Below are 22,536 nucleotides of genomic sequence, written 5' to 3' on the forward strand. Positions count from 1 at the left end.
GGTGATTTTCTGACAATATTTAAGAAATGTCAAGGTTGAACCAAAATTTGAATCTTATTGTAAAAATAAATCAGACATTAATCTATATCAACTGCACTTCCCATGATATTGCAGTTTGTTCTCACATCAGCTAAGCATACCTGCTAAAAGGATGCTGTCCAACCAGGTCACCATTTTGAAATTGATAGTCACTTAAAAAATCTGGACTAATAGCTCCATCAGGGGGTAAAAGTCCATCTGCAAACAGAGTTAACAAATATTCATCACTGCCCATAGTTGAATTTTGTTTTACATCTTCACAGGCTGATAATTTGCTCAAGGCATACATATTGCCGCTGAAACTAAATACAAGAACATACATTGATACATTACCTTTGCTAATATGGTTGCAAATACTACATACTTTAAAGGTCAAGTATCTTGCAGGCAATGAAAAGGGCAGGAGGAAATAATCAAGCAGAAAGGTATAATTTTTTTCCTACATTGTTTCCAGGCTTGACGTTTAATTGGGTCACTATTCTTTATGAAGTCTTGGCTTTCCTATCATCATTCCCCCATCCTTGTATAATACTGCAGCCTCTTTCAGCAGAGTTACTTATTTACAAATGGCAATTGGAATCATGCCTGACACAGTGCAAGGGAGGGGAACAGACTGCCTGGCCCTTGCCCAGAGTGATCATAAGCAGAACGCAATACAAATAGAGCGTACAAGTTGGATACTTGATTCAAGTCAGAATTCAGTGCACAAGGGCAGGAGATGCTGCTTTTTGCCTCCAATATTTATGGTGGTTCATGTTACAGATAAATATTTAATCAACCTATAACTAAAAATAAGTAATTAGTTAAAAGACTAAAAACTATAAACTAAATTGATTAAATACATGAACTAATTAAATAAATATGTTGTATAGGGTTGGCAATTCAGGCAGTGGAGGTCTTGTGGCGCAGTGGGTAATGTCCATGCCTCTAAGTTAGAGATGCTGTTCTCTGCAGCCACTGACTGGGAGTTCCAAAGTTGTGTTGCCTGCCTGATGCCAGGGTTAAGACAGCTAATACGTACAAAATGGAAAGGACTAGAAGCCCTGATAATAAAGGATGGCATGGATCTTGGGTCAGAAAAGCAGGAAGTAGAGTCCGTATGGGTGGACATAAGAAATAACAAGGGTCGGAAAATGATGGTGGGAGGAGTTTATATACCCCATAACAATAGCTAACAACTACTGCTGGATTCAGGATTAATCAATAAGAGCATGTAACTAAGGCAATGCAATAATCGTGGGAGACTTCAATCTTCATATAGACTCAATTAATAAAATTGACAAAAGTAGTTTGGAGGACAAGTCATGGAATGCATTACAATTTCCTGGAACAATACATCTTGGAACCAACCAAGGAAGAGGCTATTTTAGATCTTTTGTTTAATGGTAAGAGTCAACTATTATTCTCATAGTAAGATATTCTCCGGGAAAGAGTGAGGGAGGTATAATTGGGAAATTTTTAGATGACACAAAAATTGGCCGTGTAGTTGATAGTGAAGAGGATAGCTGTTGTCTCCAGAAAGATATCAATGGTTTGGTTGAGTGGGCAGAAAAGTGGCAAATGGAATTCAATCCAGAAAAGTGAGAATAACACATTTGGGGAGGGCAAACAAAAGAAGGGAATACTCAATAAGTGGGAGGATATCGAGAGAGGTTGAGGAAGTGAGAGACCTTGCAGTGCATGTCAACAGGACCCTGAAGGTGGCAGGACAGGTGGACAAGCTGATAAAGAAAGCATATGGAATGCTTTCCTTTATTGGATGAGTTACTGAATGCAAGAACAGGGATGTAATGATGGCACTGTATAAATGTTGGTTAGGCCACAGCTGGAATTTTGTGTACAGTTCTGGTCACCACATTACAAGGAGGACATAATTGCTCTGGGGAGAGTACAGAGAGAATGCTGCCAGAGCTTGAAAATTGTAGCTATGACGAAAGATTTTATAGGCTAGGGCTGTTTTCCTTAGAACAAAGGAGGCTAATGGATAACTTACTTGAGGTGTACAAAATTATGAGGGGCCTAGATAAGGTAGACAGTAAAGACTTAATTCCACTAACTGAGGGGCCAATTACCAGGGAACATAGATTTAAGGTTAAAGGGGTTAGAGGGGACATAAGGGAAATTTTTTTCAGCAGAGGGTGGTGGGCGTCTGGAATTCACTGCCTAAATCGGTGGTTCAGGCTGAAATGTTCAACTCATTTAAAAGGTACTTGGATCTGCATCTTGAAGCGCTGTAACCTGCAAGGCTATGGACCAGGTACCGGAAAGTGGGATTAAAATGAGCGGCTAGTTTCTTTTTCATCTTTTTCTGGCCGGCACAGATATGATAGACTGAATGGCCTCTTTCTGCGCCGTGACTTTTCTATGGTTCTATGGATCATAATATTATGAATTCCACATTGAGTTTGAGTGTGATGCATTAAACTAGAATATTGAATTTAAATAAAACCAATTGAACAAGTATGGGGCAAGTTTGCGCAGGTAGATTAGAATAAAAGGCATGACAGTGAGAGAGTGATGGCACAGATTTAAAGAAATATTTGATAATCCTCAACAAATCTACATTTCATCAAGAAATAAAAACACCACGGGAAAAAAGACCCATCTGTGGTTAACTAAAGAGACAAAGGATATTATTAGCTTAAAAGCAGAGGCTTATAATATTGCCAAGAACATTAATAAGCCTGACAACTGGTAGAGTTTTAGATAAAAAGGATGTAAACATTGATAAGGTGAAAACAGAAAATCGGAGTAAACAATACAAATATAAAAAAAATTGCAAAATGATGATCCTTTAGAGGCTGAGACAGGATAAATTATAATGGGGAACAAGGAACTGGCAAAGACATTAAACAAATATTGTTTTTCTGTCCTCAGAGTAGGACACAAAAATACCAGAAATAATGGGGAACGAAGGGTCTATTGGGAGTGAGGAGCTTAGTAAATTAAAGAAAAAGTACTGGAGAGATTAATTCAATTGAAAGCTGACAAATCCTTCAACCTGACAACCTCGGGCTCTAAAAGAGGTGGCTGCAGAGGCGGGGAATGCACCACTTGTGATCTTCCCAAATCCCTAGATTCTGGAGTAGTTCCTTTGGTTTGAAATAGTGGGAACGGGACAAGTAATGTTAAAAAGACAAGCCTTAAGGCTTTGTGCCTTAACACAAGGTGCATTTGCAATAAAGTGGATGAATTAGCCGCACAAGTAGATGTAAACAGGTATGATATAGTCGAGATTACGGAGACATGGCTGCAGGGTGACCAGGGATGGGAACTGAACATCCAGGGGTATTCAGCATTTAGGAAGGACAGACAAAAAGGAAAAGGCGGTGGAGTTGCATTGCTGGTTAAAGAGGAAGTTAATGCAATAGTGAGGAAAGGTATTAGCTTTGACGATGTGGAATCTGTCTAGGTAGAGCTGAGAAACACTAAGGGGCAAAAAATGTTAGTGGGGGTTGTATATAGACCCCCAAACTGTAGTGGCGATGTTGGGAATGGCATTAAACAGGAAATTAGAGACACACGTAATAAAGGAACATCTGTAATTATGGGTGACTTTAATCTGCTTATAGATTGGACAAATCAAATTAGTAACAAGATCGTGGAGGAGGAATTCCTGGAGTGTATATGGGATGGTTTTCTGGACCAATACGTTGAGGAACCAACTACAGAACAGGCCATCCTAGACTGGGTATTGTGTAATGAGAAAGAAATAATTAGCAATCTAATTGTGCGAGGCCCCTTGGAGATGAGCGACCATAATATGATAGAATTCCTCAAGATGGAGAGTGACATAGTTGATTCTGAGACTAGGATCCTAAATCTTAATAAAGGAAACTACGGTGGTATGAGGCATGAGTTGGCTATGATGGATTGGGAAACATTACTTAAAGAGATGACGGTGGATAGGCAATGGCAAACATTCAAAGAGCGCATGGGTGAACTGCAACAATTCTTTATTCCTGTCTGGCGCAAAAGTAAAACAGGAAAGGTGGTCAAACCATGGCTTACAAGGAAAATTAGAGATAGTATTAGATCCAAGGAACAGGCATACAAACTGGCTAAAAAAAAAACAACGGACCTGAGGATTGGGAGCACTTTAGAATTCAGCAAAGGAGGGCCAAGAGATTGATCAACCAGGGGAAAATAGAGTACAAGAGTAACCTTGCAGGAAACATAAAAACTGACTGCACTCTATGGGTATGTGAAGAGAAAAAGATTGGTGAAGACAATGGTAGATCCCTTACAGTCAGAAACAGGAGAATTTATAATGGGGAACAAAGAAATGGCTGCCCAACTAAATACATACTTTGGTTCTGTTTTCACAAAGGAAGACACAAATAACATACCAGAAATGTTGGGGAACGCAGGGTTTAGTGAGAGCGAGGAATTGAAAGAAATCAGTATTAGTAGGGAAATTGATTGGATTGGAGGCCGATAAATCCACAGGGCCTGATAATCTACATCCCAGAGCACTGAAGGAAGTGGCCCTAGAAATAGTGGATGCGTTGGTGGTCATCTTCCAAGATTCTATAGACTCTGGAACAGTTCCTCTAGATTGGAAGGTAGCTAATGAAATCCCACTATTTAAAAAGGGAGGTAGAGAGAAAACAGGAAACTATAGACCAGTCAGCCTGACGTTGGCAGTGGGGAAAATTCTAGAGCCCATTATAAAAGACTTAATAGCTGAGCACTTGGAAAACAGTGGCAGAATCGGACAAAGTCAGCACTGATTTACAAAAGGGAAATCATGCTTGACGAATTTACTGGAATTTTTTGAGAATGTAACTAGTAGAATTGATGAGGGGGAGCCAGTGGATGTGGTTTATTTGGACTTTCAGAAGGCTTTCAACAAAGTCCCACATAAGAGATTAGCATGTAAAATTAAAGCATGTGGGATTAGGGGTAGTGTATTGAGATGGATAGAAAACTGGTTGGCAGACAGGAAACAAAGAATAAGAATAAACAGGTCTTTTTCCGAATGGCAGGCAGTGACTAGTGGGATACCGCAGGGATCTGTGCTAGGACCCCAGCTATTCACAATATATATTAATGATTTAGATGAGGGAACTGAATGTAATATCTCCAAATTTGCAGATGACACAAAGCTGGGTTGGAGGGTGAGCTGTGAGGAGGATGCAGAGATACTTCAGTGTGATTTCGACAAGCTGAGTGAGTGAGCAAATGCATGGCAGATGCAGTATAAAGTCGATAAATGTGAGGTCATCCACTTTCGTAGCAAAAACAGGAGGGCAGATTATTATCTGAATGGCTATAAATTGAGAGAGGGGAACGTACAAGACCTGGTTGCCCTTGTACACCAGTCACTGAAGGTAAGCATGCACGTGCAGCAGGCGGTAAAGAAGGCAAATGGTATGTTGGCCTTCATAGCGAGAGGAATCGAGTACAGGAACAGGGAAGTCTTGCTGCAATTAAACAGGGCCTTGGTGAGACCACACCTGGAATAGTGTGTGCAGTTTTGGTCTCCTTATCTAAGGCAGGATGTTCTTGCTATAGAGGGAGTACAGCGAAGGTTTACCAGACTGATTCCTGGGATGGCAGGACTGACATGTAAGGAGAGGTTGAGTCAGTTAGGATTATATTCGCTGGAGTTCAGAAGAATGAGGGGTATCTCATAGAGACCTATAAAATTCTAACAGGACTAGGCAGGGTAGATGCAGTAAAGATGTTCCCGATGGTGGAGGAGTCCAGAACCGGGGTCACAGTCTGAGGATACGGGGTAAACCATTTAGGACTGAGATGAGGAGAAATTTCTTCACCCAGAGAGTGGTGAGCCTGTGGGACTCACTACCACAGAAAGTAGTTGAGGCCAAAACATTGTATGTTTTCAAGAAGGAGTTAGATATAGCTCTTGGGGCTAAAGGGATCAAAGGATATGGGGAGAAAGTGGGAGCAGGCTATTGAGTTGGATGATCAGCCATGATCATGATGAAAGGCACAGCAGGCTCAAAGGGCCGAATGGCCTACTCCTGCTTCTTTATTCTATGTTTCTATGAAGCCCAGGGAGTGGAACTAGCTAAATTGTTCATGCAGAGAGTTGGAACAGCCTCAATGGGCCAAATGGCCTCCTTCTGTGCTGTAACATTCTACGGCTCATTTTATAATCACAACTGAGGACAAAGACAAGTTGAAGAATTTCTATTAACTACCGCCTTTGCCCTTCCTATTGTTGTAACTGTTGCCGTCTTCAAAATATTGGAAAAATCTCTCTCTCTTCTATGTATAATGTAGAGTGGTGATATCAATTTAGAATTTTGCTTAATTCAACTGATCACCAGCTAGGCCTTGGGGTTTTCGTCGACTGAATGCTCTTTAATGTTTTTTGGATCTTGCATATTTTACCTTATACTTCAATCTGTCCTTAAACAAGCACTGGTATCACTTTCTTTTGGGAGACAGTGAGCTGTACTGTGTGTCATTACAACATAATATATAACAGAATCACAGAACAACACATCACAAAAGGAAGTTATGTGGTCCACTGTGAAAGAGCTATCCAACTACCCAATAACATCCCTGTTCTATCCCCATAGCCATGCAAAGGTTCCTCTTCATGTATGTATTCAATTCCCTTTTGAAATTATTGTTGAACCTGCTTCCATCACACTTTCTGGCACAGCACTCCAGGTAATAACTCACTGTTTAAGAAAAATTCCCATTATACCTCCAGGTCTTCTGTGAATTACCTAAAAGCTGTGTCCTCTGGTTACCGATCCTTCTGCCACTGAAAAGATTTTCCTTATTTAACCTATCAGCACCATTCAAAATTTTGAACATCTCCATTAAATCACTCCTTAAACTCTCCAATTTTCCTAGTCTTTCCATGTATCTAAATCCCCGCTCATAGCATTCTAATAAATCTCCTCTGCATATTCACCAAGGATTTAGCATCCTTCCTAAAGGGTGGTGCCCAGAATTGTCCACAAAACTCCAGGTGTCTAACCAGTGATTTATTAAGGTTCAGTATAACTTCCCTGCTTTTGTACTTTGTGTCTATTTCATAAAGCCAAGGATCAAATATATTTTTTCAACAGCTTTCTCAACTTGTCCTCCACCTTCAAAAATCCTGTGTACATACACCTGGGGTGTCTCTGCTCTGGTACCCCCTTAAAAATTATATTATTGTTTATATTACTTACCCTCATTCTTCTTCAATCCCTTCACTGCCCTGTGGGACATCACTGTATACTTCCCTCCGGTCGGAAAAACAAGCTATCAACACTACTGTGCTTTCTGCCCCTTAGCTAATTTTGTGTCCACTCAGCCACTTTGCTAACTATTTTATTACATTCTACTTTATCAATCGCTTTTTGAACGTCCATATACAGAATACAGAAATCTCTTTATTGCTCTATTAGTGAAGTCAATCAACTTAGTCAAACATAATTTGCCTTTAATAAGTCCTTTCTGACTATCATTGATTAATCTATATTTTGCCAAGTGACAATTTTGCCCTTGATTATTGTATAAAAATTTTCCACCGTAGGGATTAGGCTGACTAGCCTGTAATTAGCGGATTTACTCCTCACCTTTTTTTAGAACTGTGGTGTATTATTTACAATCATCTAGTCTGCTGAGGATTGTTATCCTTTTCCATCTCCCTCAGCAATATAGGATGCATCCCATCTGAACTTGGTGACTATTCTACTTTGAGTGATGCCAACCTTTTAAGTAGCTCCTTTTTATCTATTTTTATCCTACCAAATTGCTGTACTACCTCTCCTTTTACTGTGACATTGGCAACATCCTCTTCCTCAGTGAATGCATTTGCAAAGTTAATAGCTTGGTAACCAGGCAGGCATTTCTGTGACTGCAGACTCCAGGATGGTATGTTGTCTCCCCCCGGCCAGCGTCAAGCTGGACAGGTTACACCTCAACGGGGCCAAGGCTAATAACATGACACGGAGGTTTGCGAGTACTTTGGGGCAGGGTTTAAACCAGCTTGGCAGGGTGGTGGGAACCTCAGTGTAGATTCAGAAGGGAGAGAAGCAAAGCTGAAAATTAATAAGTGAGTATTGAAGATCCAGGAATTAAAGAAAAGATAGACAGCAAAGGAGTTGTTCCATGAATAATGGTATATACTTCAATGCAAGGAATCTAGTGAATAAATCAGATAAGCTGAGGGCATAGATAGACATGTGCAGAATTCTTACAACATATTCAGAAAAGCTTTTTAGCCAGAATGTTAAAAAACCAACAAAAGGTTTGGACTTAGTTTTAGGGGATAAACCTGGGCAGGTGGAAGGGGTATCAGCTGGAGAGCATTTTAGTGGTAGTGTTCATATTACAGTCAGATGTGGAAAAGGATAAAAACAGACTTTAAATAAAAGCAGAAAATGCTAGAAATAGGAGGTCGGGCAGCAGCTATGAAGAGAAAAACCAACATTTCAAGTCAATGACCTTTCATCATGGTTCTTCCACTGATACCCCTCCTACATTTTTTCTTTCAGATTTCCAGCATTTGCTTTAGTCAAAGTTTTAAACTGGGGAAAGGCAAATTTTAACAAGCCGAGTTGTGATTGGAAAAAGTGGATGGGAAACAGCAATTGCAAGGTAAATTCATGGAGAACAATGGGAGACATTCAAGGACAAGATTAAAAGGGTTCAAAACAAATATGCTCACATGAAGAAAAGGATCAGAACAATACCACCAGGTGCCAAACAGCATACAGAGAAGAATATGACAAAAAAAGTGTTTGTCTAGTGCTAAGAGCTTAATACTGCAGAAAGCCTGGAGGAGTATAGAAAATGCAGGGGTGAAAATAAAAACGAAATTGGGAAAATAGAGGGCATGAAAGGAATTAGCAAGTAAAATCAAGAAAACCCAAATTTGTTTCATAAATGTTTAATAAATAGATAAAGAGCAAGATGATAACTAAAGAGCGAGTAGGGTCAATAGAGGCCAAAAGACGAACTTGAGTGTGAAGGCGCAAGATATGTAATGGTTCTTAACAAATAATTTGTACCCATTTTCTCTGAAGAGAGGGATAAAGCAGACATTGGAGTTAAGGAGGATGAGTGTAAAATACTGGTCGCATAAACATGCTGAGGGAGGAAATAGTAAGGTGTTAAACATCCTGAAAAATGGATAAAACACTTGCCTGGAAGAAATGTATCCCAAGCAGCAAAGGGAAGCAAAAGGAGGAAATAACAGACGTTCTGACCATCATTTTCCAATCCTCTCTGGCTGCAGGTACGGTGCCAGAGGGCTGGAGGATTGCTAAAGTTATGCCATTTTTGAAAAAGAGGGAGGAATAGCTAGGAATTACAGGCCAGTCATCCTGGTGGTGTAAAAAACATGCTGAGATGGGATAGATTGTAATTGAGAGAGGCACGGATTAATAAAGGACTTTCAGCATGGATCAGTTGAGAGAAGGCTGCATCTGACTAACTTGATCGAATTTTTTTAAGGAGGTAACAAGGAGTCAATGAAGGCAGTGGGTTTGACATAGTCTACATGAATTTTAGCAAGGCTGTTGACAAGGCCCCACATGTTAGAATAATCAGTAAATTGAAAGCCCATGGGATCAAAGGTAAAGTGGCACAATGGATCCAAAACTGGCTCAGTGCCCAGGAAGCAAAGGCTCACATTTGTGTGACTGGAAGGCTGTATCCAGTGGGATTCAGTAGGGCTCATTACCGGGTCCCTTGTTTGCAGTACATGTCAATGATTTAAACTTAAATGTAGGGGTGTGACTAAGATGTTTGCAATGATACGAAAATTGGCCTTTGTTTTGGCAGTAAGGAAGAAAGTTATAGCATGTAGGAAGATGTTAATGAACTGTTCAGTTGGATAGTAGAGTGGCAAATGGAATTTGATCCTGAGATGCATGGAAGATAATCAAGCTGAGTGATACACAATCAATGGAAGGATACTGAGAAGCAGAGGAACCTTGGAGTGTATGTTTACAGATTCCTAAAAGTAGCTGAACAAGTAGGTAAGTGTTTAAGAAGGCATACGGGAAATTTTTCTTTACTCTAGACCTCAACCAATAAAAAAACTGAACGGTTCTGTGAAAACTGTATAATAACACTAATTAGACAGCAGCTACAGTACAACATACAGTTCTGGTCACCACATAAAACAAAGGATGTGATCACATTAGAGAGGATACAGAAGAGATTTGCAAGAAGGTTGCGAGGAATGGAGAATTCTTGCAATGAGACAAGAGTAAATAGGCTGTGCTTTTTTTTGGAACTGAGGCAGCTAATGGGAGATTTAATTGAGGTGGATAAATCATGTTGGACCTAGACACAGTGGATTTGGAGGGCCTATTTTCATAAGAAGAGAGGTCCATAACCAGAGGGTATAGATTTAAAGTGATTGGTGGAAAAATTAGAGGGGAGTTGAGAAGAATTTTTTCACCCAGAGGGTAAGTCTGTAACTTACTTCCTGGAAGAGTGTTAGAGCAGAAACTCTCGATGCTTTTTAAAAATGTTTGGATATTTGCTTGACTTGTAGCCTTGAAGGCAGCTCAAGAGCTAGAAGGTTGGATTAGACTGGATAACACTTTTTCGCCTGGCATAGATGCAATGGACCAAATGGTCTCCTTCGGAGCTATAAATCTTATGTCTCTTTGCTACTCATTTAATACCCCTGCCGTGCAATGGCATTTTTTTTTTTAGCTACAAAGAAATAATTCCAGCAAATTTATTTTATGCATTTTTACACATTAAAATGTTTGGAAATATGGCTACAAAAGATTACTAACCCAGATAAATGAAAAGAGGCTGAAATTTCACACGTGCACATGTACACAGTGATACAAACAGCTGAAATGGCAGATTCATTGGGTTAATCTGTCATGGTTTAGTAATCATGAAGTGCGTTTTATAAGTTTCAAAATGAAAATCTAGTGTTCTTAATGGTATAAATTTATACATTAATTTCCAATAGTTACTGCTTACTTTACTTATCTTTCCTTCTTCATATACTGTTTCCTCACCTGCACTGTAGAAGAGGTCAGGTCTTTCAAGAATGTCTCCTTCATGGATATATGTCTCTATTCCATCATCACCATATATGCAGGGCTCACTTTCATCCATCTGGCGGTTCTCCACCATTTCCAGCCATTGAGAGTTGTGCCAGCGAAACTTCTCACTTTGAATTTTTTTGGCCCACTCTTCATCATATTCCTGTCAAAATATAAACATGTTATGTTATCTGAGTGATGAGGTAGGAATCCTCAGACATATGTATGGACATGCCACATCCTGGAAAGGGAGGAGGGTTAATTCCACAGACTGTCTATGTAAACATAAACACCACTTAACCTTATGAACCTGTCAGGAATGCAAGGAGCTCGTTTATCTTTAGGTATTCAAAAATATTGTTTCACTTGGCAGAATTAATGGTTAGGGCTTACTTTGTTCCAAAAGGGTAATCTGGATCTCTGTTCTTTCTGGTTTAATTTTGACAAACATCACCAAACGAAGGGAGTTTGAAAATTAGTGATGCAAAGGAGTCATTATCTTTCCCGTTTTTAAATACAAGTTATCTTTCTCCCACTTTTCCTTGTTCAGCTCTATTGCCATGCCACTATACTACAAATTGAGCGATTATGAAATACGAGGTTTAAAATATCTAGAGGTTTAATGTTATTTATCAAAAACAATGCAAAAATTTATACTGCACACTTAAAATCCGTAATTTAGGAAATACAATCATAAGTAATTTCTAACTTTGCAAACTGAATGTAGTTACCAGCAAAGGACAACTGCATCAACTAATTTTAGCTGTTTAATTTAAGATTCTTCTAATACTGTCAAATAGATCAAAGAAACTAAATCTTAGAACTTGAACAAAGCCAATAAAAAGTGCACCAGAAAATATGTTCTCACAAACAACCTACATTAATATAAAACCTTTAACACAGAAAGAGGTCCCCAGGGTGCTTCATCCAAGTGTGACAAAAAATGAACATTGACTGACCATTTGGCTGACCAAAGGTTTGGTCAAAGATTTGGGTTTTAAGGTGCTTCTTAAAGGAGAGAGAGGTTTAGCGTGGGAATTCCGGAGCTTAGGGCCCAGACAGCTGGAGGTACAGCTGCCAATGGTGAGGCAAAGAAAGTAATGAATGCACAAGTAGTCAGAATTTGAGGAACACAAGAGTTCTTGGGTGGCTGTAGGTCCAGAGAAGGTTACAAAAAGGGGTGAGGATTGGAACATACTTAATTCTACAGATGCAAAATCAATAGAGATGTTTAAAAGAGAGTAAAGGTTTCAAATTTGTGGGGGAAAAATCAGGAACCCAGTTTTTAAAAGGTAATAGCTACCATAGTTAACACTGCAGTGAACAGGTAAAGCTCAGCATGGAGCAATTCCTATTATAACAGAAAAAGCTAGCAAAACACCTTGAGCCATTCTATGCTTTAGATATAAATACAATACTAATACATCTGTTTTGAATCCATAGATCAGAAAAACTGTCATTAATTTCTGTACTACCATTTAATTGCATAGCATGCAGTGTCATATCTTGCATGAAAATGTATCTTCAAACTGTCAGAGGCAGGGGTCAATCTGATTGTCTAAGTTGTTTGACCTGACTTCCCCACATTTTCTTTCTAAATTCTTCACCTTCCGTAGAGAAACTGTTCAATTTTTTTCCTTTGGACTCAGTCCCCCTTTTCCCTGGAGAAATATCAAAATGAGGACTAATTCGGTTCTTTTGCCAAAATCTTTTTAGAAGTATTTTGGAAATTAAATAATAGAAAAAGGCATACAAGAACAAAAAAAGAAAATAACAGAGTTAGTGCCCCTTACATCAAGGCAATCTGATGGGGTGGCTCCAAGCTTCTTTATGGCCAGAGTCTGTATGCTATTTTGAAAGGTAGTGGTGAAGTAGCACTTTGTGTAGCATGTTTAAAGCCTCATTAGGCCACAGGGGGCAGACACCTTGTAAAGGAACATTCCTGGCAGCTGTTTGGGGCTTTAAATACCTAAAATACAATCTGATTTCCATCAAAGGAGTTGAGACTCACAACTGAAATATACTTAGACTTCGAATGAGCAGATGTTGACCATAGATTGCCAACCTGACAGCAGCCACAATCCATCCCTGAAGGAAGGGAGCACCATGACCACATGCAACATTAAAAATGGTCACAAATCTTGCAATAAAGTATATAGAACTAAAGATCACATTATGCAATTTAATGCTTTTAAGATAGCAAGCCTGATGGATGACTTCCATAGTGTGGAGTGAGGAGAAGAAATGAATATAGTATATTTCACATGTTATAAAAGGAGAATTATTCAGTAGCAAATGAGATATCACAAGTGAAGTTGAAGCAACATTTTAACAGATGCTGTTAACACATTCTTGCACATTATCAGAGAATAGACATTTAGGAATCTGTTTGCAGTTAAACAGAAATCATCACTCATCAGTACAATTAAGGTAAATCATAAATGAAACAAGAGGCATGCACTAAAACTTTACCACATCTGTTATAATTGCAAACTTTCTATATATATTTCATCTGTTTCCTCTCTTCAACACCTCAGTGTTCATGTCACTCGTTTGAACCATATCTATCTGATTAACAATCTTGTAGGACAAACAAACTACTCCCTTCTGCCTCTCCTCCATATCTACTGATGAAAAACAGGTCTTCTTTCACTTTCGTACATCTGGAGTTTGATACGCTCGAGGTAAGGAGAATTGCATTCCCACAGCAACAAAAACACTGTAGTATATACACTTAACCCCAATTCAATTTTAGCAACTGATAAAATTATATATAATCACAATTCAAACATGTAACCTCATTAATGTTTGGCAACACACACATATCAAAAGGACAAATGTGTGTAAAATGTGCATGGCCATAAAGATTGCTGGATAAACAATAAGCAGCAGTGAAAGAAGCCAGAGAATAAGCTGAATCAGGAATTTAGTTGCACTCACTCAATCAAACATGAAACAAGATCTTTCCTCTGTAATGAATACGTTTAATAAAAAAACTACAAGTACAGATATAAAATATAATTAAAAGGGAAGGAAAAATTAAGGGGAATTTTTTTGTTCAAAATATTCCCCATTTTTCTAGAACATAAAGTTCTACATAATATAATTTTGAAAGTTCAGTAAAAATGTCAATTTAATTGTCAGAATGGACATTTTAAAATAGGTCTCCCCCCTCGCCACAATGTTTCAAAACAAGCACCACTGAGCAGCGTCATAGGCAACAGCAAAAGCCATGACTTTAAAAAGCTGGAGAACAATGGAACCCTGGGAACAATACTGCTAAGTGGGAATGCCCATTCACCAACCAATAATGTGGTTTCTTTGTAATCAGACAGCCCCAGAGGGTTTCTCGGGTCAGTCTGAAGTTGTGGCTCTTCTATCTCCAATGAAGTCACTTGTGGATGCAAGGAACACACCCCATTAATCGAGGATTTGAACACAGAGAAACTATTCCAGGTTGCTGCCAAGAAAATTTATGTTCCTCTTAATATCTGGAAAAAAAAAACTCTCCAATGTATATATTACTTTCTTCCATGTCAAGGGTGTATGCTGACAAAAACTTCTCCCCTAGTCTTTTCTACCCATGCAAGTGTTTAGTTACATCTCCCATTTATTATTACATTACACAATCCAAATTAATGAACTAGATGAGGGGACCAAGTGTAATGAATTCAAGTTTGCCGAATACACAAAAGTAGGTGGCAAAGTAAGCTGTGAGGATACAGCCTGCAAAGGGATATAAATAACTTAAAAGTGAGTGGGCAACAATGTGGCAGATGGAAGAAAATGTGTGGAAATGGGAGATTATTCACTTTGGTAGGAAGAATAGAAAAAACAGAAGACTTTATAAATGGTGAGAAACTATTAAATGTTGGTGTTCAGAGGGATTTGGGTGTCCTTGTACAATAAATACAAAGTTAACACAAAAGTACAATACAGCAGATGCTGGAAATCTGAACTTTAAAAAAATGCTGTGAATGTTCAGCAGGTTAGGCAGCATCTGTGGAGAGAAATGGAGTTCATATTTCAGGCTGATGACCTTTCATGAGAACTGAAAGTTCTGAACAGAAAGTTAACATGCAGGTACAGCAAACATTTAGGAAGACAAATTATATGTTGGCCACCAATGTAAGGAGGTTGGAATACAAGAGTAAGGAAGTCTTGCTGGAATTGCACAGGGCTTTGGTAAGACCATGCTTGTAATGCTGTATAGTTTTGGTCTATATATCTAAAGAAGCATGTATTTGCCTGAAAGGGGATGCAACAAAGGCTCACTAAATCTGATTCCTGGAATGACAGTGTTGGCCAATGAGCAGAGATTGAGTAAAATTGATCTATATTCTTCTAAATTCCAGACAGCAAGAAGTGATCTCAGTGCAAGATAAAAGATTCTGATGGGGCTTGAAAGGGTGTATGCTAAGAGGCTGTTTCCCCTGACTGGAATGTCTAGAACTAGTAAACATCATCGGATAAAGCATTGACTATTGACGACTGAGATGAGGTGAAATCACTCTGGGCTGTGAATTATTGGAATCCTCTACCCCAGAGGGTTTAGTTACTGACTATGTTAAAGGCTGAGATCAATAGATTTTTGGACAATAAGAGGTAACAAGTGATTTGGGGATCAGGCAGGAAAGTAGGTTTTAGGTTAAGGATCTTATTAAATGGCTGAATGGTTTCAAGGGGCTATATGGCCTACCCTTACTGTTATTGCTTATGTTTCTTATTAGGTTATTAAGCATTTCAGCCACCATTGGATAATATTTCATTATTGATGATTGCCTTGCTTGTCTCTGGATAGTTAGTATTAATGCCATGAACTCATTAGGTGCACAATTGGCACAAGGGCTTGAATCTTGTAACTAACAAAAAAATCAAAGGTTTTCACATTCAAAACCTGCTGTTCCTTACCTATTTAATATTATTATTTTAAAGAATAAAGGGGGAAACATTGGTGTTGACTGGAACTATTAGTAACTTCTCAAAGTTAATAAGTCAATCACAAACTCCTACAGTAACAAAATTATTTTCGCAGCAAATTTCCCTCAAGCAAGGTCAATATAAATCTAACTTGGAAAAGACTGAAAATGGGAATCAAGTGAGTGAGTCTAAATCTGGAATTTTCTATTGACCGAATATTGCCAACTGAAATTTACATTGAGAAGAAAACAAGGGTGAAATAAATGGTCCTGAATAAGATGTATTCATACATGGTATTAATTTAAGTGAACAGAATTTGATAACCAGAAAAAAAAAGCCAGATCTTGGCTACAAATGTTTGTAGCTATGTTAAAATAAAAACTGAGAAATTGTTTCATTCTTAGTAAGCCTTCGCTTGCTCCTAACCTATTAATTCCCATTGCTTAAACATTAGTCTATCCAAAGCTATTATTACAAACAGCGTTACAATGTACTTCACAATTGCTATCCATTTTATCAAGTTGACATGCTTACCAACACTAAAAACTTACACCTTCTATATAGTTTCAGAGTTGAAGGTTGAAGAGCACAAACGGAACGATTTTCCCAGTCAAGAGTTATGGGGAGCAGGTGGGAAAGTGTTGAGGCCAAGATCATTCAATAAGGTCATCTTATTGAATGGCAAGGCAGGTTCAAGTGGTCATATAGACCACTCCTGCTCCTATTTCTTATGTTCTAATGTTACATGAGAAGACAAGCACTGAACAAATGTAGAGAGTGCCCATCAACACTGTTCCTTCATATATTCAATTTTATATGAGAGGTATTATGCTAATAATTTGAAACAAAAGCAGAAATTGTCATGTACAGCAGAGTCATTAGCACCTGTAAAGAAAAAAGACAGGTTATCATTTTGGATGTAGAGCCCTGGCCAGAATTTATTTGCCTGATGTAAGCCTTTTACCCAAAATACTGAATTCCCTTTTCTGTTTAGAGATTCTGATAGGCTTAATTTCCAAATTCGTAGATGAACAGTTTTGTTAGCAATACTACTGAACTTCAACTTCAATGTTTGGTACGAAAGAAAATCAAAACTTAATGTTCTGTTAGTACACTTCTTAATCTTCACATCTGAAGCTGCATGTGGTAAACAAATCTCAAATGAAAATATAAGAAATTATGTCACTTACAAATGATCTAAAAGCCTGGCAAGTTATTCAGGATTTGGGGTGAAACAGGACATACCTACCAAGGTATTAATCAAATGTATTTTAAGTAGACAAAACGCCAACAAAAATATACAATTTCCAGCATTTACTTGAGGAAGGGGCCACAATGTTAACTGGTCTATGTCAATGACAAGGTACAATATATTATACAACATTGCTGACAAAAAAATACAAATATTAATCTGTAATAAAGGTCAATTAAGGGTTTTTGATTTAATAATAATATGGTCTTTCCTTTTATGGCCTTCTCCTCTAGAGCACCAGATTAACTTTGCTTTAGGTTTGTTTCCATTTATTTTAATGGCATAATTACAAAGATATTCTGGCACCCCTTCTACAGATTGTCAAGAAAGAACCAACAACATCCATTCTTCCTGTTCTCCAGAAGATAAACACTACTGCTGGGTACAGCTCCAAGAGTGCTCACAGCTCTCTGGTATGCTGACCAAGTTAGCATTCTTCAAGTAAGCCTTTGCAACCTGTCAATGCTTAATACTCAAACCTAAGTGTAGGGAGGTGGTATGGGGATGATCATAAGTACAGTAAACCTGCACTGTCCTCACCCAACATAGAGATGCACTATTTATAGATGCAAAATCAGAATTAGGATCAGGAACTCTCAATAGCCTTGAAAGGCTGTAGTCAACTGTATTTCACCTTCAGTTGCAGCAAAGGCAATTAACTCAGACCAGACCAGGGAGTAACCTTATGAGATCTTCCTGGTTGCAAGGCTAAATACTATACTGTGCAGTGCATTTATCCACTCAGACATTTAGAGAAGAACATTATCCGCATAATGTATTTCTAGAAATTGTGTAATGTAGAGGAAAGTAAGCAACAAAAAAATCCAGTACACTTTACTAATGTGAATGATTTAAGCATAAGGTTATTTTTGACCAGGTAAGGAATCCATTTTTAAAAACATACTAAACTTTATATTGCTTGCAGAATTAACCCTGTCCTATCCAAAAATAAAATTCCCATTATTTTTATTGGATATCCACAGCTAATTTTGGTACAGAAATTAGGCCAAATGCATTAAGTTCACTTGTCTACAATCAATCATCAATGTCAATCCTACAACACTGCTAATTTACATTAATATGGCACTTTTAATATTGTAAAACATCCAAGGTGCTCCATAAGATTATCAAAAAAAATTTGACATTGAACCACAGGAGGAGATATTAGGTCAAATAACCAAAAGCTTGGTTGGAGGCAGGTTTTAAGGAGGGCTTAGAGGAGTAGAGAGGAGAACAGTTGAGGGAGGGAATTCCAAAGCTTTGAGCATAAGCAGCTAAAGGTGTGACCACCAACGATGGAGTGATTAAAATGAAGGATGCATAAGAGGCTAGAATTGGAGAAACGCAGACATCTCATGTGGGTTGTGGGAGGTTACAGAGATAAGGAGGGATGACACATGATGGCAGGGCGAGGAGCTAGGAGTTGAAGAGAATTTTAAAATTGAAGTGTTTCCAGATGTAGGTCAGTGACCAAAGGGATGATGGGTGAATAGGACTATGTGCAAGTTATGACACAGATAGCAAGGTTTTGGATGAGCCCTCACTTATTTAGGGTGGAAGATGGGAGTCCGGCCAAGAGAGCATTAAAAAGAAAAGAAAGACTTGCATACAGCACTTTTCATTACACCAGACATTTCAAAGAGCTTACAGCCAATTAAGTACTTCTGAGATGTAGTCAATGTTGTAATGTAGGAAACACAGTAATCAACATGTGCATTGCTCCCACAAACAGCAATATGATAAACACCAGATCATATGGTTTTTTTGTGATGTTGACTGAGGGCCAAATATTGGCCAGGAAACAGGAATGCCATGGGATCTTTCACAGTCACCTGAACAGGCAGATGGGGCCCTGGCTTAACGTCTCATCTGAAAGATGGCAACAGTGCAGGGCTCCCTCAGTACTGCACTGGAATGTCAAACATGATATTTTGTACTCAAGCCCTGGAGTGGGACTTGAACCCAGAACTTTGCGACCCAGAGGAGAGTGTGCTACCAACAGAGCCACGGCTGACAGACAACTGAAATAGTTAATTCTAGAGGTGACAAAAGCACGGATGAGGACTCATGGGAGATGCACTTAGGCAGGTGTGGATTTGGCTAGTGTTACGGAGTTGGAAGTAGGCTGTCTTGATGGTGGAACGGCTATGTGGTCGAAGCCCATCTCAGTGTTTATTATGACAGCAAAGCTGCAAGCTTTCTGGTACAGTCTTAGACAACTGCCATGGAAAAGGATGGGGTAGGTATCTAGGGAACTGAGCTGAGGTAGGGACCGACGACAAGAGTTTGAGGAAATTGCTGCTCATCCAGTACCAGACGTCAAGCAGTGTGACAAATCAAAAGGAAATTGGATGGACACTTGAAGGGAATAAACTTGCAGGGCTATGGGAATAGAGCAGGCGAAGGGGACAAACTAGATTATTCTATGGAGAGCTGGCATGGGTCGAATGGCTGTCTCTTGTGTAGTAAATGACTCTATGACTCTCGATCATATACATCACAATCTATTTTTTTTCCCCATTTTACACATCTCCCTTATTTCTTCAATTGATTCCCATTTGATATGGGCCAAAAAGTTGTAAGATAAATGCAGACTCAACATCTTTTCCTTACCGCAATAATGTCCAATGTATTGTCGCACACTTTCCGTATCTCTGCATTTTTATCATGCATCAGGTCAATCAAGTATGCTGGAGCCTCTATGAACAGCGCATTAAGGAAAAGCAACATTCCAGTCAAGTATGCTATATTATTACAAAGTGCCTTTGGAAGCAAGAAGTATTGTGTTTCAGACTGCACATTAACAACAACTTCTTTTTATATAGTACCTTTAAAGTAATGTCACACAGCACTTGACAGACACATAAAATATGACACTGAACCACAGAGAAAATTCCAGTTTCAGGCACAGCTGACAATAGCTGAGCAATTAAAATCAGCAATGCTCATGAGGCCAGAATTAGAGGAGTGCAGAATCTCAGAGGGTTGTGAGGGTGGAGAAAATTAGGGAGAGCGAGGAGCAGGACCCTGGACAGATTTGAAAACGTAGAGGAGAATTTTAAAATCAAGGCATTGCTTAACCAGGTGCCAGTCAAGGTCAATGAGCCCAGGGGTGATGGCTGAAAGGGATTTGGTGCATGTTAAAACAAGGGCTGCAAAGTTTTGGATGCCCTCAAGTTTAGAGGTGGTAGAATATAGGAGGCCAGCCAGGAGTGCATTCGAATAGTCAAATCCAGAGGTAACAAAGGCATGAATGAGGGTTTCAACAGCAGATACACTAAGGCAGGACAGAGTCAGACGATGATATGGAGGTGGAAACAGACAGTCTTATTGATGGCACGCATGTGGTTTAGAGCTCATTTCAGTATCAAATATGACACCAAGATTGCGAACAGTCTGATTCAGCCCAAGACAGCTGCCAGGGTGAAGGATGGAATCAATGGTTAGGAAGCGCAGATTGTAGCTGGAACTGAAGACAACAGCTTTGGTTTTGACAGTATTTTCCCAATATTTAATTGGAAAAAATTTCTGATCGTCCAGTGCTAGATGCTAGACAAGCAGTCTGGCAATTTACACAATGAAGGGGTGAGGAGAGGTGGAGGTGAGATACAGCTGACTGTTGTTTACGTGTTTTTGGAAGATTTCGCTGAGGATCAGCATGTACATGAGAAATAGGAACCAATGATAGATCCTTGGGGGACAGCAGTGGTGAAGGTGCAAGAGCAGGAAGAGAAGACATTGCAAGTGATTCTCCGGCTATGATTACATAGATAAGAATGAAAACAGATAAATGCAGTCCCTCTCAGTTGGACTATGTTGGAGAGGCTTTGGAGATGGATGGTGCAATCAGTAAAGTCAAAGGCTGCAGTCAGGTCAAGAAGGACAAGTAAGGAATAGATTCCCTTTGTCACAGTCACAAAGGATGTCATTTTTGACTGATAAAAGGCAATTTTTGATGGTGGCAGGAGCAAAAACTCCATTGGAGGGATTCAAACCTGGGAGTTCTGGGAAAGACGGGCATGAATTCGGGTGAAGGAGCGAATTTCGTAAGCCTAGGACAGATTTGCACTGACCTATTTGTGGAACTACCTAGCTGTTTATAGCATACTGAGATTGGTGTTTATCATATTGGTAACCCTCTTAATGACTTCAGTAGATTGGTATCTCATTCTGAAGTGTGGCTGTTGTGCTTCTGCTTTCTGCAATGAACCAGGATTGGTTTCCTAGCTTGACTGTGATCAAGGAATGATTGGGCCATCAGATTAAAGAATCCAGAGTTTACAATTTTACAGCTGATGGCCCACAGCAGCTCAGAGATGCCTTCTTTCAGGATGTTGGGTCTGTCCTTATGTTGTTTTACTTAGCACCTCCTTGTCTATTCACATAGTTGAAAGTTATTATCCATCACAGACCAAATGTGCCTTTCAAGTTGTTTGAAATTAGGTTTCATTAGGGTTTATTGGGTTTACTCTAAAAAGTCAATATTATGTATGCTCTCTATCATAATCTTGATTTCAAAGCTTGGATCCAAATGGGACTAGATGTCATAACAATCCTAGGGGACTGTGAGGTTTAGTGGCAATCTAATCATTTCATTTACCAAATCTTCACAAAACCCACCTGTCCCCTATTTTAAAGATTCTAAAGAATACATCATATTAAAATCCAAGCTGCCAATATTAATATCCATAGTATAAATCAAGACTAAATAACAAAGCTCATTTTTAAAAATTACAAAGTAAATCTCTAGCATTCTTAGGCACAAAAGGTGTTGAAGTAGGTAAAATGAATGGAACAGAACTACTCAATTCATCACCACTCATCATCTTCAATGACTTTAACACACTTTTCAGTAAGTTAAATTGCCAAAATGCATTATAAAGTACATAATGAACAATTTCATAATTATTTTCAGTCACTCTGTAAATGTAGTATTTGGTCTGTGCATTAATTAACTCCATATGCAGCCTGTACATCGTAATTATATATTCATCAGTAAAAAATTAACTTTAAAATATATGCTATTAACTTTTACAGATTTTTGTCTTTAAACATTAACAGGACACTGAAATCAAGTGAAGTTTTTGATCTCTGTTGACCTAAAATGCCAATATATTGTACAGTATTTGAACAAGTTTAATTTTTCAGCCTTGTGCCCTTCTCTTTTGAATCAAGTTGACCTAAGAACTAAACAGAAAGGGGAAAAAGAAATGTTATTCAGAAAGGATACGTGTTTCCTTTATAATCACATCTCTGGTAGCCTGGTGGAAAACCATTTGGTAAAAGACATATACAATCTGGCAGACAAATTCATCATCCTCTTGTTTGGCT

General features: G+C 38.8%; 1 protein-coding gene across 3 annotated transcripts in view; it reads right to left on the bottom strand.

Moving 5' to 3' along the window:
- kifap3a (kinesin-associated protein 3a) overlaps positions 1-22,536 on the bottom strand; it is a 230,844-nt gene that overhangs the window by 57,916 nt on the left and 150,392 nt on the right. For 2 of the 3 annotated variants that reach the window (XM_041208144.1, XM_041208145.1), the window contains 4 exons: positions 22,436-22,534; positions 19,819-19,904; positions 11,007-11,196; positions 141-237 (listed from right to left, as the gene is read on the bottom strand). In XM_041208144.1, coding sequence (XP_041064078.1) covers positions 141-237; positions 11,007-11,196; positions 19,819-19,904; positions 22,436-22,534 — 472 coding nt within the window. The remainder of the gene's footprint in view (positions 1-140; positions 238-11,006; positions 11,197-19,818; positions 19,905-22,435; positions 22,535-22,536) is intronic. The other variant, XM_041208146.1, reaches the window with a different exon arrangement.

The sequence above is a fragment of the Carcharodon carcharias genome, chromosome 16 (genome assembly GCF_017639515.1).
Source record: "Carcharodon carcharias isolate sCarCar2 chromosome 16, sCarCar2.pri, whole genome shotgun sequence".
In the NCBI taxonomy this organism is placed as follows: domain Eukaryota; kingdom Metazoa; phylum Chordata; class Chondrichthyes; order Lamniformes; family Lamnidae; genus Carcharodon; species Carcharodon carcharias.